The sequence below is a fragment of the Strongylocentrotus purpuratus genome, unplaced genomic scaffold (assembly GCF_000002235.5).
Source record: "Strongylocentrotus purpuratus isolate Spur 01 unplaced genomic scaffold, Spur_5.0 spur5_scaffold_9, whole genome shotgun sequence".
NCBI classification, from domain to species: Eukaryota; Metazoa; Echinodermata; class Echinoidea; order Camarodonta; family Strongylocentrotidae; genus Strongylocentrotus; species Strongylocentrotus purpuratus.
Genome location: NW_022145615.1, coordinates 6986413 through 7001676, shown reverse-complemented (window position 1 = coordinate 7001676; position 15264 = coordinate 6986413). Strand labels below are relative to the sequence as shown.

Sequence of the window (15264 nt, the reverse complement as noted above, 5' to 3'; positions counted from 1 at the left end):
CAGAAATGATAATAAGTACAAGAAGAAAAAGAAGAAGGAGAAGAAGAAACAGAGGAGGAGGAAGAAGAGGCAAATAATGATGAATGTATAATGATGAATGTATAACGTAAAATGAAAAAGTATGAACCGGCAGAAGAATACAAATTTCAATCATATAACATGTTATTCACTTCTCTTCTCTGACTGTCAAGTATTAGGTATTAGGTATTAGGTATTAGGTATTAGGTATTCCTTTAATTCCTTTAATTTCATTTAATTTCCTTTACTTACTAATGTAATATCATCAACTGTTACTGCGACTGGACGTTCGTCATCAGTAGATGCTGTAGGCAATAATGAGAATATCGTAATGTCATTCTCTTATCCACACAACGCTTTTCGGTCATTTTTATTTTTTTAACTCGATCGTATCTTGGTTTTGAAAAGACACGACCTCTATCTCGTTTAAGTGGGCATGTACAGACTAGCTTTCATGTAAACACCTTTTTCACCCGCCCCCTCTTTAATCATTGAGAATGCATCTTTATATTTGAGAATGTCATATATCTCATTCATTTATTTACCTCGAACGCAGCAGCATAATTTTCGAAAACCTTTGGTCACTGCCTTTCTGAATCGACCAAAGAATCGACACCTTCTCATGGACTTATTTGGCATTGTGAAGCAAGCAAGATGTACAGACATCTGAATGCGAGGGGAGTTCAGTAAAGAATGAAGTGTTAGCAACACATTTCTTGAAATGTAAACATACCGGCGCGTAACGCATTGGGATATCACGTGAGTGGTTACTGCACGCTAATTGGATGAAAGTTTGCGCGCCGCGCCGGTACCATTGTGATGTCACATCTTAAAGTTTGGAGAGTTTACGCATTGACCCATATTAGTAGAGGCGCTGGCCTTTGAACGCGGAAAAGCATTATGTCGTCACATCTTTTTCTCGGTTGTAAGATTGCGCGTTGCCACGGGGCTGCAAATACACATTACCCCCCCCCCCCCTTCCCCACCCCGACCCCTTTTGTCTAGGGGCAGATTCCGCCTCTATTTTTCACATGAACATGCATATCGATCAGTGATTGCTTTCTCGGTCTACATGATGTATAATTATTTCTCTTAAAATTAATATCTTCCATGGCTGTAGTTACTCCCTGTCAAGCGCCCACAATCGGATAGTCTTACATGGGAAATTTCAACCTTCAGTATTTTCTTTTCCATACACAATCGACCGTTTTCGTAATGTAATCTATTTTAATATACACAACTTTTATTAAGAAATTTTCGAAAAACACCTTAAAAGGTGATTTATATACCAAAAATAGACATACAAAGTTGCAATTTCGTGGTCAATGGTGGAAACGTTCATTCGATGACGCTCTTGAATAAAGTGTTATTTGTGTGGTTGAGTAGAATATGTAGCGTGAGAACTACAGATGACAGGTATGTCCAATACTTCAAATATAATTAAGCATTTCTAAATAAAAATATGCCCCCCCCCTTCATGCACCCCTGGCTCAGTTCGAGTTTGATAACCCTTTCATTGTTGCTGTTTGTTTTTGTTGTTGTTGTTTTGCTTTGTATGTGTACTTGTTAGCAAGATGGAAGAGACATTACTATGTTAGCGTAAACTTGAAATTTGCTTGTTTGTTTGGTGTTTTCTTCTCAAAGATTCTGGGATTTTTATTTTAGATCATGTGCCTCCACGCTAGCACCAAAAAAAAAATCTTAATCTTTGTCGGGCAAGGACTTACAAATGCAAGAAAGCCCACTTCAACGGATTTTTAAAAAACCTATTAAGAAAGTTATGTACAGATTCGCCAACAATTTTTAGAAAAATAAATGTAAAAAGTGTATGAATGTTTGATGTCATGACATTTTTGAGTTGCTGCCCTCATTTAAAAACTATTCGCCGCATTTCGACTTGACGGGCCAGCGAAATATTTCTTTCTTTAACGGGGGGGGGGGGGGGGGGGGGGGGGGGGAGGGGGTTGGGTCATACGCAAATCATCATTCTAAAGCTTAAGCTGTCTGGCGTTAGGATTAAGCGAAATGCCGTGTCTCCATCAACCACGTATAATATAATCAAAACGAGTGTTTAAACCATTTGACCTTCCAAGTATACGACATTCATGACAACATCGTACAAGAAAAAGAGTGATAAGGGGGCACCCGGATATGAACCGGGGACCTCTCGATCTGCAGTCGAATGCTCTACCACTGAGCTATACCCCCGTTGCTATCATCAAGAGTTTACCAGCAACTTCATCATTAATGTCTGTTTTCACAAAGGTATTTTTTCCATAATATCGATTGAGAGAAAGTGCACTGAGCTATACCCCCGTTGCTATCATCAAGAGTTTACCAGCAACTTCATCATTAATGTCTGTTTTCACAAAGGTATTTTTTTCCATAATATTGATTGAGAGAATGTGCACTGAGCTATACCCCCGTTGTTATCATCAAGAGTTTACCAGCAACTTCATCATTAATGTCTGTTTTCACAAAGGTATTTTTTTCCATAATATTGATTGACAGAATGTGCACTGAGCTATACCCCCGTTGCTATCATCAAGGGTTTACCAGCAACTTCATCATTAATGTCTGTTTTCACAAAGGTATTTTTTTCCATAATATTGATTGACAGAAAGTGAACTGAGCTATACCCCCGTTGCTATCATCTGGAGTTTACCAGCAACTTCATCATTAATGTCTGTTTTCACAAAGGTATTTTTTTCCATAATATTGATTGACAGAAAGTGAACTGAGCTATACCCCCGTTGCTATCATTAAGAGTTTACCAGCAACTTCATCATTAATGTCTGTTTTCACAAAGGTATTTTTCCATAATATTGATCATCAATCAAAGATCCATATTCGAAAGCCTATAGACTGCGTTTGTCAGGCGTAAGCGAAATGCCGTGTCTCGATCAACCTGAAGTTCGTATAATCAAGACGAGTATTTAAACCTCTCGACCTGCCGAGTATACGACATTCATGACTTATTGTACAAGAAAAAAAAGTGACAAGGGGGCACCCGGATTTGAACCGGGGACCTCTCGATCTGCAGTCGAATGCTCTACCACTGAGCTATACCCCCTTCGCTATTTGCCAATTTGTTTAATTTTCAATTATTGTGATCACTAGTACTGTTACCTTAAATATATGGGCGCAGGATACAGAATTAACTGGAAAATGTACATTTTGAGAAAGGAAATCGTGGGCTTACTTACAGTCGGTCATTTAGATATTTAAAATACAAGTGCCTTCTTATAGCTCTTTTTTTCAAAGAAAATTGTAAAAATCAAATGTACTTTTTAAATTTCTCAAAAAAAAGTGGTTATTCTGTACTTGTAGGTCTATGCTTTTTCTGTCTTGTTTATTGTCCTCTTTTCGTCTATATAATAATATAATACTACTTCAGTTCTTGTATAGCGCATAATACGTTATGAAATAACATCTCTATGCGCTTCCAAAGAGCTTTGGAAGTTATTACCCTAGCTTTAGCTCCGGCCGTCGTTATTAGGGCACAGTGAATTTCAAGGAATAATCTTACCAGGAACCAATTTACCTCACTTGGGTTGAGTGTGGCAAATGTAGATCAATGTCTTGCCAACGGACATTAGTGCCGCGACGAGACTCGAACCGCGGACCTTGTGATCGATAGTCCGGTCACGTATCCACTCGACCACAACACCTCGAGCTAGAAATTAGTCAATTTGATGTTTTTTCGGGGGGGGGGGGGGGGGGGGGGGTTGCAGCCCTTAATATGTCCCTTTTGCAGCCAACCTCAAATTTTTTAGAACTTTGCAGGAATTATGAATATGTCATGTATGTCCTATCTGTGAATTAAAACGTTAGCAGTGTCCTTATATTCAAATTATGCAAGGAAACCTGTTTACTTGCTAGACTTGACTGTCAGACACTATTGTCAGTATTGAGTGATTGACTGGCTTTTTCTTCTTCTTTGGTAATAACATACATAAAATGAGCTGTAAAGGAGTTGTCTACATCAATAACCCACTTCTTGTAATGGCCAAAATTAAACTGATTGAATCTTTGCGCCGCATAAAACGTACGACCATGCGGTACAATGGTCTGAAAATAAAGACTATTACTTATTGGCTCTACAGCTCCTAAGTCGATTTGACAACTATATAGTCGTTATTTTCCCTCTTAAAGACATTTTCAAGCCTCATTTTTTAAGGGGAGTTCTAAATTAGTATTATCTTTCAAATGCCTTTGAAATTTGACCTTTTCATTTGTTTGGCCTGTAAAGGGACATAGTACCTTTAAGGAGGGACAGGAACGATGTTTGTTTTAATGGGGGTGGGGTGGGGCAGGTCATGCTTCAGACTGACAATTTGTTTTTACCCGGAAAAGAAGGTGCATTTCCAGACACACAGAGGTGGGGGGGGGGGGGGGTGGGGCTGTTGACAATCTTGATATTTGGAAGGATAACGATTACCATCTTCTCGATATTGCGTTCTCTGATAAAGCAGAAAGAGCCGTATCAGTTCTCTTTGGTGACAGATTCGGTCTTTTATATAGGGCCGTCTTATGAGATCACCATGGCTCGATCTGATCGCTAGTACGGCCTTCTTACGTACACTATAGCAAAGATGGGCCACAGATCATGAGTTATAATCCCTTTGACTTTTCATTAAGTTCTTAGAGAAAGAAGACGATTCGTTGTACCATTCTCGACTCTTAATCCTTGTCTGAGTTCAGTTTTTCCCCTACGGCGCAAAGCGTGGAAGGTTTGATGTTTTATTAAATTCTTAGAGAAAGAAGACGATTCGTTGTACCATTATCGACCCTTTTTCCTTGTCTGAATTAAGTCCCCCCCCCCCCTCCTGCGCGAAGAGCGGAAGCTTTGACCTTTCATAGTTTAATGAAATTATTAGAGAAAGAGACAATTCGTTGTACCATTCTCGACCCTGTTTCCTTGTCTGAATTTAGTTTCCCCCCCCCCCCCTCCAGCGCGAAGCGCGGAAGCTTTGACCTTTCATAGCTTAATGAAATTATTAGAGAAAGAAGACGATTCGTTGTGCTATTCTCGACCCTTTTTCCTTGTCTGAATTGAGTTTTTCCCTCCCGCGCGAAGTGCGGAAGCTTTGACCTTTCATAGTTTAATGAAATTATTAGGGTAAGAAGACGATTCGTTGTTCCATTCTCGACTCTGGCTACGCGCCTGCTTTAAAGGGAAAATGAAACAATCATGATTGTGATAGCACACACTGTTAAAAATTTCACTGTAGAAATTACAGTAAATTACTGGCAACTTTGTTGCACAGTAAATTACTGTAACTTTGACATTACAGTAACTTCCTGTAAGTTTTTCAGTAACTTGCTGTAAGACATTAAAATACTGTAAGCTTACTGTAAATTTTTCATGTATAAGGTTACAGTATTTATTGTAAGTTCTTCTTACAGTTAATTAATGTAATTTTATTCACAGTAATTTAAATGTATTTACAGTTATGTACTGTAAGTTTTTCTCTACAGTAAATTAATGTTATTTCTCTCATTTACATTAAGTTAATGTAATAAGTACAGCTTTTCTACTGTGACTTTAGCAGTATCATCCTGTTAATTTTGTATCTATTTCTCTCATTTACATTAAGTTAATGTTATAAGTACAGCTTTTCTGTGACTTTAGCAGTATCATCCTGTTAATTTTGTATCTATTTCTCTCATTTACATTAAGTTAATGTAATAAGTACAGTATTCTACTGTGACATTAGCAGTATCATCCTGTTATTTTGTTATCTATTTCTCTCATTTACATTAAGTTAATGTATTAAGTACAGTATTCTACTGTGACATTAGCAGTATCATCCTGTTATTTTTTTTAATCTATTTCTCTCATTTACATTAAGTTAATGTAATAAGTACAGTATTCTAACTTGACATTAGCAGCATCATCCTGTTAATTTGAGGAAAAAACAAGCTTTCTGAACACAAAAAATCATTATTAAAGTCTTTATTGGGTAATCAACGCTCCATAAAACAAGTTTCTCAAATAGTGTAACATTATGAAAATGCTTGCAAAGAAACTATCAAGTAAAACATTAAAACAAGTAAAACCACTAAAAACTCCAAAAGTTCAAGTACTCAAGAATCTACAGACCCATAGTCATCCTTCCAGTATCTCAAAAATTCTTGAAAAAATTGTTTAGATTATACCAATCTGAAATACACATAACTTGCTTAATCCCAACCAATATGGCTTTAAAAAAAATCATTCACCCGACCTAGCATTAATTTAATTATACGACAGAATAACACATGCAATTGTGCAGACATAGCGGCTTTAAGGCATTGATATGCTAAATCACAACGTATGGCTTAGGGGCACTGCACTTTCTTGGGTCAAAAATTATTTGTCGAACAGACAACAATATGTTCACTTTAAAATTCTGAATTGTAAAAAACTATTGTAAAGAATTATCTTCAATTTACAAGACATATTTTATACACTTTTATCTTCCTTTAAAGCCACTATTAAACGACAACTACTATCAGAATACAATCAATGAAAAGTCTCCATATACCTGGCAGAATCAAGGAAAACTCTCTATACCTGGTAGAATCTCTCCAAAAGACATTACTCACTTTATTTTTGTTTAATTTATCTTTTGAACTAATACCCCATTTAATTTGAGTTGCTCTGTTATATTAAACTTGTAATCTTTAATACGTGTTTCATATTCTTCTGTATTTTTGTCTCATTTACATGCCAATTCTGCACAGAAACTTGTTTCAACTTCATGAGCTGTCATTCAATTGATTGATTGATTGATTTATTGACGGTAAAAGCCCTATTCAGCTACTCGGCTGGTTTACAAAGGGGCTGTGCAAAATAACAAAAACCGTAAAACATACTTGACAATAAGAAAATATACATGATATACAGAAATTAATGAAATAGAATTACCAATGTGCACAATGAACAAAGAAAATAGAAAATATGATCAATTTGTGTACATGTAAAATGAAAACATAAAATTATGAAATTCGTTTAGCTACAATATTGCTACGTATTAAATATGATAAAAAAACATATTACCATATAACGTAACATATATCGTAATAAAATATAAGTTACTTAAAAAAAAAAATTATTATATAACTTGAAATATGTCGAAATAAAATATAGGTTACTTAAATATAGGCCTAATATTTGGCAAATTCATTTATTTCATGACTTATTAAATTTATTAAAATAAAGGTGTATTGCATGTACAGACTAAAATATATGAAAATTCACTAAGGTAAAATAATGCTAAATTGCAAGTAATGTAAAACATATTTTGGAAAACAGTAAGTAAACAATCAAGCAATGCTTATGATGACAAGGCTGCACACATGCCAGGCTCACAGAATACATGTGCTAATGCTTTGTCTAGGAAGTTCAATGACCGCTAGACACAATTTTGGTATCAAATTTTGTTGGCTTAATGCATGAATATCCTGAACTGTGTCAATTATTTCCTGAATTGTAGAGTTGGGCAGTAGTAATTTTGCCTCCAACTTCAGATAAAACAAGGATAAGCTGTGTTTGAATGAGTCAGCGGATACATCTACTTCATCATCTGTCACACTTTCCTCGTCACTTGAGTGCAGTCTTCCAGGAAACTCCTGATTATTTTCTTGGGCGGATTCAGTTAACACAGTACCAGTTTCACTTGAAGTTGAGTCTAACTGAATCTGGTCTAACTTATTGTGAACTCTTGATATATGTGACGCAAAAGACGACCTCACTGAAAAACGTTTTTTGCAATTGGCAAAAGGACAGCGTATTTCAACTCCGTGTTTGATATGAACTCTAAGATGAGAAAGTATGTCATGGATTTCCTCACATTTTACAGCACAGAGTGGACAATTCCAGGTAGAAACGCAGAAAAACTGGGCATCTTTTTTTCTTGAAAATGGTTGATGATCCCTATGCACATGGGTTTTGAAGGATGAATAATTTCTGAATGTTCGATTGCAGCCAGGAACACCACACGGGAAATCGAAATTCACCACATTTCTATGGACTGAAAAGTGTTCAGAAAACCGCTTCAATGATCCAGAAGAATGATTACATAGCTTACAAACGTACATGGGTATATGATGTCCATGTAGAGCATCCGTCTGATTAGTGTTTCAGCATGCACACTGTGTGACTTCAGCAGTAATCCATGGCATACTGCAAGAAAGAAGAGCGGAAAACAATACCTTTAATATGCATACGTACACATAACTTTTTATGTACAGCATTGACAGATTAAAAGTTTTTAAATGATAAATGAATAATAAAAAAAAAGATAAAGGACAAAAAATACAAAAGAAAATCGAAAGAAAAACATAAATTCATCAAATATAACCAGTTGTCACGAGCCTCCTGATGATGACTGTATGCGAAACCTTCAGCAAAAAACATTTGATTTCACGGCTATGAATGTTACTACATAAGTGAAATTAACATTCATTTGCGGTAAATGAAACTACAATAGATTTCTGTAAAACAAATTTACAATCCTTAAAGACAAAAATTACTGTAATTTACTGTTAGTATTTGAAGAACCTACGGTAACAGCAATTTACTCTAAGAAATGCAGTGATTTACTGTAGGAAAGTTTACAGGCAGATACTTTGAGTAAAAATTGATGGTAACTTACTGTAGATATAACCTACAGTTACTGTAAATAAAATTACAGTGAATTACAGTAGACAAGTACTCAAAATTAATATGAAATAAAATTACTGTAATTTACTGTAAACTAGCAGTAAGTTACTGTAAATTACAGTAATTTTACAGTAATTACTCAGTAATTTTACAGTAACTTACTGCCAGTTACGGAATGGCCTATTTGGTTGCTATGACAACGCTGCGACCTTCAAAAAAGTAAATTACAGTAATTTTACAGTAAATTACAGTAATTTTAAAGTAACTTACTGTAAATTACTAAGTAACAGTAAAATACTAAGTAATTTTACAGTAACTTACTGTAATTTTATTTCATATTTTAACTTTTAAGTAAAATTACACTATGCAGCAGGATTGCCAGTACTTTGCTGTAATTTCTTCAGTAACGTGCTGTAGACTACACTACATGAGCTTAGACTTGTGCGTATTCAACTGATCACGCAGTGTGCTCATGATGGACTGATGCTGTAGTCGATCGTAGTGTGTGCGGTGTCCTATAAGTTATAAGTCTTGATGGTCTTGACGTTAGACATTTCCAATTTAACGTGAGCATGCATATCCATGTGCAATGGCATCGCATTGACAGTGACACTGTACGCTGGTACTGCAGTACAGTGTCATGTGCTGCACTAACACTACCGACTCTGTCCCACACACCACAGCACAGCACGTACAGTACACATATACCGTAGACGGAACAATTACAAACACAATCCCTATACTTTCCACAGTCTGACAATTCTTCACTTCAGCGGGATACAAATCAAATCATGACTCTGATAATTGGCAATCTGTAACTTACCTCGGATCCCCTTGGAATTGACTTATTGGTCATCAATATCCCAGCTCGAGGATCAGGACCAGGAACAGAACAGATTCAGATTCGTTGCTCAGGATCAGGCCGGCCAGCTCAGCTATATATCTCAGCTCAAATCTTTGCAGAAAATTAAAAATGGCGGCGCGGCGTGGCGGGCTAGCGCGGGAGCCAATCACGTGCAACGCATACGCGCATATGCAGCCGATCCGCCTAATGCGCATGTGCGCTGTATCCCACAATGCTTTTTGCACGCTCCTTTACACTAGCTTACTGTAGATATTTGTTCCCATGCTCTACGACACTGATGTTTACAGCAATATACTGTACAGCAACGTACTTATACAGTTAATTATCGTAAAATCGTTATTACAACATATTACTGTTGTAAATCACAGTATTTTACTGCATGAGTTACAGCAAATTTTTACAGTGCACAATATTATGTGAGTGGAAATAAAAAAGAAAAAATATTATTACACCAGCCATGGATAAATCACGGCCGGGAGCGTGGGCGGAGTGTCATATCATAGTTCTGCGTTATTGGGCGAGGGGTGTATCGACCAAGCGAGATTTTGCAATGTTGAATGCTGACAGTGGCGTACGCAGGATTTTCGAGGGGGAGGGGGTTAACATTTTTAAATCGGGCCGAAAATTTTACAACGACTCGGCCAGCCGCTGAATAAGCGGGGGGGGGGGGGGGGGGGGGGGGGTAAGAGCACATTTTTTTGTGTCCCAAAAGTTTTTCCCTTATTCGTCGTTACTGTCACTAAGCGCCATTTCCTTGTCTTTCCACCTTTCTCACACGACGTCCCCCCCCCCCGCCCTCACTCAGTGTTAGCTTGGGTACGCGTATGCATGTTCCCTTTCTTTGAAAGCAATGATCGCAATGATCTGTTTAGCTTTTTGGAGGATTCATGCCTTCCATTCTTCTGCCAGGTTATGTAGCAACTCAATGTTTTAAATTTTGATGTTTACTGGTTTGTGTTGTTATGTAGCAACTCAATGTTTGAATCTTTGATCTTTACTGGTTCGTGTTGTTATGTAGTAGCACAATGTTTCAATCTTTAAGCTTCACCGGTTAATGTTGTTGCGTAGCAACTCTAAAGTCAACAATATTTATTTCGTTTGGACTGATTTAGTTGAAGGTAATTTTCATCACGCCATTTGATAAACTGCTCGATTTTCGAACGATAGTTATTTTCATCGCATCTGATCATCATCCCCCTGCTTGCAGTATCATCTGCATATTTGAAAAAGCGAACATCGTTATTACTAAGGTCTGGTTATGTATCTTATCGTTATCTGGGCGAGTTTCCTTCTTGGTAAGTGTGAATTGTGATTCTCCTTGTTTTTTTAATTGTGACTTATTATCAATATTTTACAAAAATTATTACATAAACATAAACATGTAGTAAAAGTAAGAGAAGAGATGTTTTTACAGCCATTGCTTAAGCACGTATAGGGCATAAGGTTTTAATAACAAATCAAAGATCAGCGCTATCCATGATCCTCTTAATTGAGAGCTGATTTGATGTGACCTTGCAAGGTGGTCTAATCCCTCCTGTAAACAAGTACAGATGGCCTTTAAAGACGGTCAATACTACTGGGCCAGAAGGGATAAGACCACCCAGCTAGGTCACTGACAAGTGGCTATCTCATCAACTCAGCTCTCAACTAACATAAGAAAAAGAGGATCAAGGGGGAAGAACAGGCACCGATTGGGGAAGTTTTCTATATAGAGGGAGCAAGTAGCTACAAGTGGGACAGTGGGGCTTTAAAGAGATTCATGAGTTTCGATCTGCGTTGCAATTTTTTATTTATTACCAATTAACTTAATTTGTGAACTTCTTGATTTTCATGTGTAGTCGGTGAATGCAGTAAGCTCTGCACTCTAGGCCCTGCATCATGTGGCAATATAACTCTACCTGACGGGAGATCTATACAACTCGGCCCAAGGCTGGTATTAACGCCAAACAAGTCCGGCCCTAGTATGGGGAAACTTGCATCCGGGCGCCATTTTGAGTGCACTCTGCCAAATTCGTGCAAGATGCTCTATTCAATGGGCTATCATACAAGTGGTGTCTACTCCACCATTCCTAGTGGCGCGGATGCGATTGATGTTTACTGTGATATGATAACCGACGGCGGAGGATGGACAGTTTTTCAGGTGCATTCCATTATCTTTTCTTTTTATGTAATTGAAGTTTATGATTATGTCAAATGATGCCATGTCGTGTTGTTTAATTTGTAGTGAAAACGAAATTCTTCGTCTCTCGCATTATGCGAGAAGGAAGGTGCAGGGGATTTCCCTGATTCGAGTCTGATGGTGAGAGGGGGTCACCCTGATGCGATTAGGATGGTGGGAGGGGTCACCCTGATGCGAGTAGGATGGTGGGAGGGGTCACCCTGATGCGAGTATGATGGCGGGAGGGGGTCACCCGGCCCTGATGCGAGTATGATGGTGGGAGGGGATCACCCTCCTGCGAGTAGGATGGTGGGAGGGGATCACCCTGATGCGAGTAGGGTGGTGGGAGGGGGTCACCCTGATGCGAGTATGATGGCGGGAGGGGTCACCCTGATGCGAGTAGGATGGTGGGAGGGGGTCACCCTGATGCGAGTAGGATGGTGGGAGGGGGTCACCCTGATGCGAGTATGATGGCGGGAGGGGGTCACCGGCCCTGATGCGAGTATGATGGTGGGAGGGGGTCACCCTGATGCGAGTAGGATGGTGGGAGGGGGTCACCCTGATGCGAGTAGGATGGTGGGAGGGGGTCACCCTGATGCGAGTATGATGGCGGGAGGGGGTCACCCGGCCCTGATGCGAGTATGATGGTGGGAGGGGATCTCCCTGATGCGAGTAGGATGGGGGGGGGGGGGGTCACCCTGATGCGAGTATGATGGTGGGAGGGGGTCACCCTGATGCGAGTATGATGGCGGGAGGGGGTCACCCGGCCCTGATGCGAGTATGATGGCGGGAGGGGGTCACCCTGATGCGAGTAGGATGGTGGGAGGGGGTCACCCTGATGCGAGTAGGATGGTGGGAGGGGATCACCCTGATGCGAGTATGATGGTGGGAGGGGGTCACCCTGATGCGAGTATGATGGCGGGAGGGGGTCACCCGGCCCTGATGCGAGTATGATGGTGGGAGGGGATCTCCCTGATGCGAGTAGGATGGTGGGAGGGGGTCACCCTGATGCGAGTAGGATGGTGGGAGGGGGTCACCCTTATGCGAGTAGGATGGTGGGAGGGGATCTCCCTGATGCGATTAGGATGGTGTGAGGGGGTTTGAAACTTTGAAAATCACAAGACAAAATAATTGGCAACTAACTCATGATTCTGTGGCGCCATTGCCTCACTATCCACTAATTATTTTCTTATATTGATAATATATAATTTATCATTTATAATATGAATTTCCAAATTTCCCCCTAAGAATCTTATTTCTTCACACCAGCATCCAAGTTAGATTTATAGTAATATGTTTGTGTGTGGATGCACTTATAGAGAGTAATATTTGTTAGTTAAATCATGAAAAATGTGAATTTTGATAAACTATTAATTTATATAAATATACAATATTCAGAAAATAGTATCAATTTTTAGAAGTTCATAAAATATGTTGTGAAATGTCATGCACGCAATATGATACAAATCATATAACCCGAGCAAAGGTATGGGGGAATCAAGTTTTGGGGGATAAAGAGGGAAATTAATGGGATTAAAATATATAAAGCAATTGATAAATAGTGAAGACATGACGTCACAAACTGATAACCAAATTGGCAATTTGTGTAGTGATTTCCACTGTCCATGGTTTTACATACTTTTTCAAAAATTCATAACTTTCTTATGATTTATCCGATTTTGATCAAACCTTTTTTTGATTGGTTCGTCTGATTTGTCTGCTTCTGGTATAAGTACGTTATTTTTGGAGTGGACTTGCCCTTTAAGTTGGCTTCAAAGTGTAAGACTAATTTCACCGATTTCATCAGTGAATTCTATATTATTTGTCATACAATGCAGAAACGTTATGATGGGTCTGTCAATTTCTACCGCAACTATTCTGAGTATGTTCAAGGATTTGGTGACGTCAGCGGTGAATACTGGTTGGGGTTAGATATCATTCATTTGCTGTCCAAAGGTGGGGTCGAGCTCCGAGTCGATATGGTGGATTACGGCAACATTCAACTCTATGCACATTATGGTCAATTCAGCATTGGAAGCCCTATCACAAAGTATGGTTCCATCATTCTCATTTCTTATACAACCATTCGATATATTTAATACAAAAATCCCCCTTCACGAATTGTACACACAAGGGTTTTTATTTTTACTGTTTTAATTATTACTTATTTTATATATATATATATACATATATATATATATTATGAAATATTATACAATATTAATTCCATTCGAAAAGTATAGCGCATGAAAGATAATTGTAAAAAAGAGTTACAACAAAAGTGAGTACACCCCTGTGCATAAACATATTGGAATAAATGTCAAAACTTTGTATGGTCACCATTGTTTCCAATAACTGTATTAACTGTAATCCGTGCAGAGATAACCAATTACTTAATTCTTTGGTTTAATCCTGTCCCACTCCTCAGCACTGGTTTGTAAAAGGGGTCAAAACGTTTTACATTTTTGTTTGTGTGTGTCCAATCTGTCCATTCATGCGAAAACCTTAAATGCTCACTCACAATCGAAATACTGTTTTGTTTGTTTGTTTGTTTGTGTTTGCTTTGTTTCATCCTTATGTATTGATCAATAATAGAACAATGTTAATACTTTCTCCGCATTCTTGTGTTTGAAGGAGCGCTGATCGATGAAAACAATCGCAAAAGGGTGCTATACTCCAACCGTGGCACTCCCACGCACTTTTAAAAAGAAAATGTACTTTTATTTTCGTTTGTATGGACCCTTTCAAGACTACATTCAGGCTAATCTGTTTATTACTTGTCCTTCTTTCCAATGCAGTTACCAACTCGATTTCGCATCATATTCTGGTAATGCAGGAGAAGCACTCTATATAGGCAAAAATAGAGGCTTCTCGACCTATGACATGGACAATGATAATTCAAACAGTAACTGTGCAATTGTCTACCGAGGGGCTTGGTGGTATGGCGATTGTTACAGCTCAAATTTAAATGGCGTTTATGGAATTTACGAGGTTCCGGGGATTGCATGGAACTACATGTATGAATCAATATTCATGAAATCTACAGAGATGAAGTTGAGAGAATCCTCTTAATTCATTCACGTTTGCGCCATTTGTTTAGTCTTATCTCGAATGTGAGCTTTCGAAATACATTCCGGTAACATATACGGTATATATATATAGAGAGAGAGAGAGAGAGAGAGAGAGAGAGAGATTATGTATATACGGATAGCGGTAATTATGCCTTGTGTGAAAGTCCAAAGGCCTGACAATATATTTAATGCGGCTTGTATAGATTTTAACTTGAGCTTTGTACACTGTTAAACAAGTTGGGTAGATATCACTGGGTAAATCGAAGTTGGGCAAATTTCGTCCGATAATTGGGTTATTTTCTCCTAACCGTTTACTACCGTGTGAGTCAAAAAAAAGTTTACACCTAGAAAGTTGCTAATTAAATCATCTATGAACAGTAAATTATTATACATCTTATGAAAGAGTGTTTTATTCCAAATGATTTGGTACCTTTTTTGTGTGGTATGTGTTCACGCTTGGATGAACAGGTGGCATTGTTTGCGAGAGTGCAAAAATCGACTT

General features: G+C 38.3%; 1 protein-coding gene, 1 long non-coding RNA gene and 2 other non-coding genes across 4 annotated transcripts; 1 reads left to right on the top strand and 3 right to left on the bottom strand.

Annotated features, from left to right (window-relative positions):
* Nucleotides 1-2154: 2154 nt before the first annotated feature.
* TRNAC-GCA lies at nt 2155-2226 on the bottom strand. Its single transcript has one exon. It is a non-coding gene; the product is annotated as a tRNA-Cys (tRNA).
* A 793-nt stretch (nt 2227-3019) lies between these two features.
* On the bottom strand, nt 3020-3091 carry TRNAC-GCA. Its single transcript has one exon. It is a non-coding gene; the product is annotated as a tRNA-Cys (tRNA).
* A 4335-nt stretch (nt 3092-7426) lies between these two features.
* Nucleotides 7427-9935, bottom strand: LOC115920636. The gene is made up of 2 exons (XR_004062442.1): nt 9492-9935; nt 7427-8188 (listed from the first exon to the last, which is right to left on the bottom strand). It is a non-coding gene; the product is annotated as an uncharacterized LOC115920636 (long non-coding RNA).
* Nucleotides 9936-12474: 2539 nt separating this feature from the next.
* On the top strand, nt 12475-14763 carry LOC105440826 (fibrinogen C domain-containing protein 1-like). The gene is made up of 3 exons (XM_030977064.1): nt 12475-12639; nt 13530-13746; nt 14441-14763. The coding sequence occupies exons 1-3, from the start codon at nt 12475-12477 to the stop codon at nt 14761-14763; spliced, it is 705 nt and encodes a 234-aa protein (XP_030832924.1).
* Nucleotides 14764-15264: the final 501 nt, after the last annotated feature.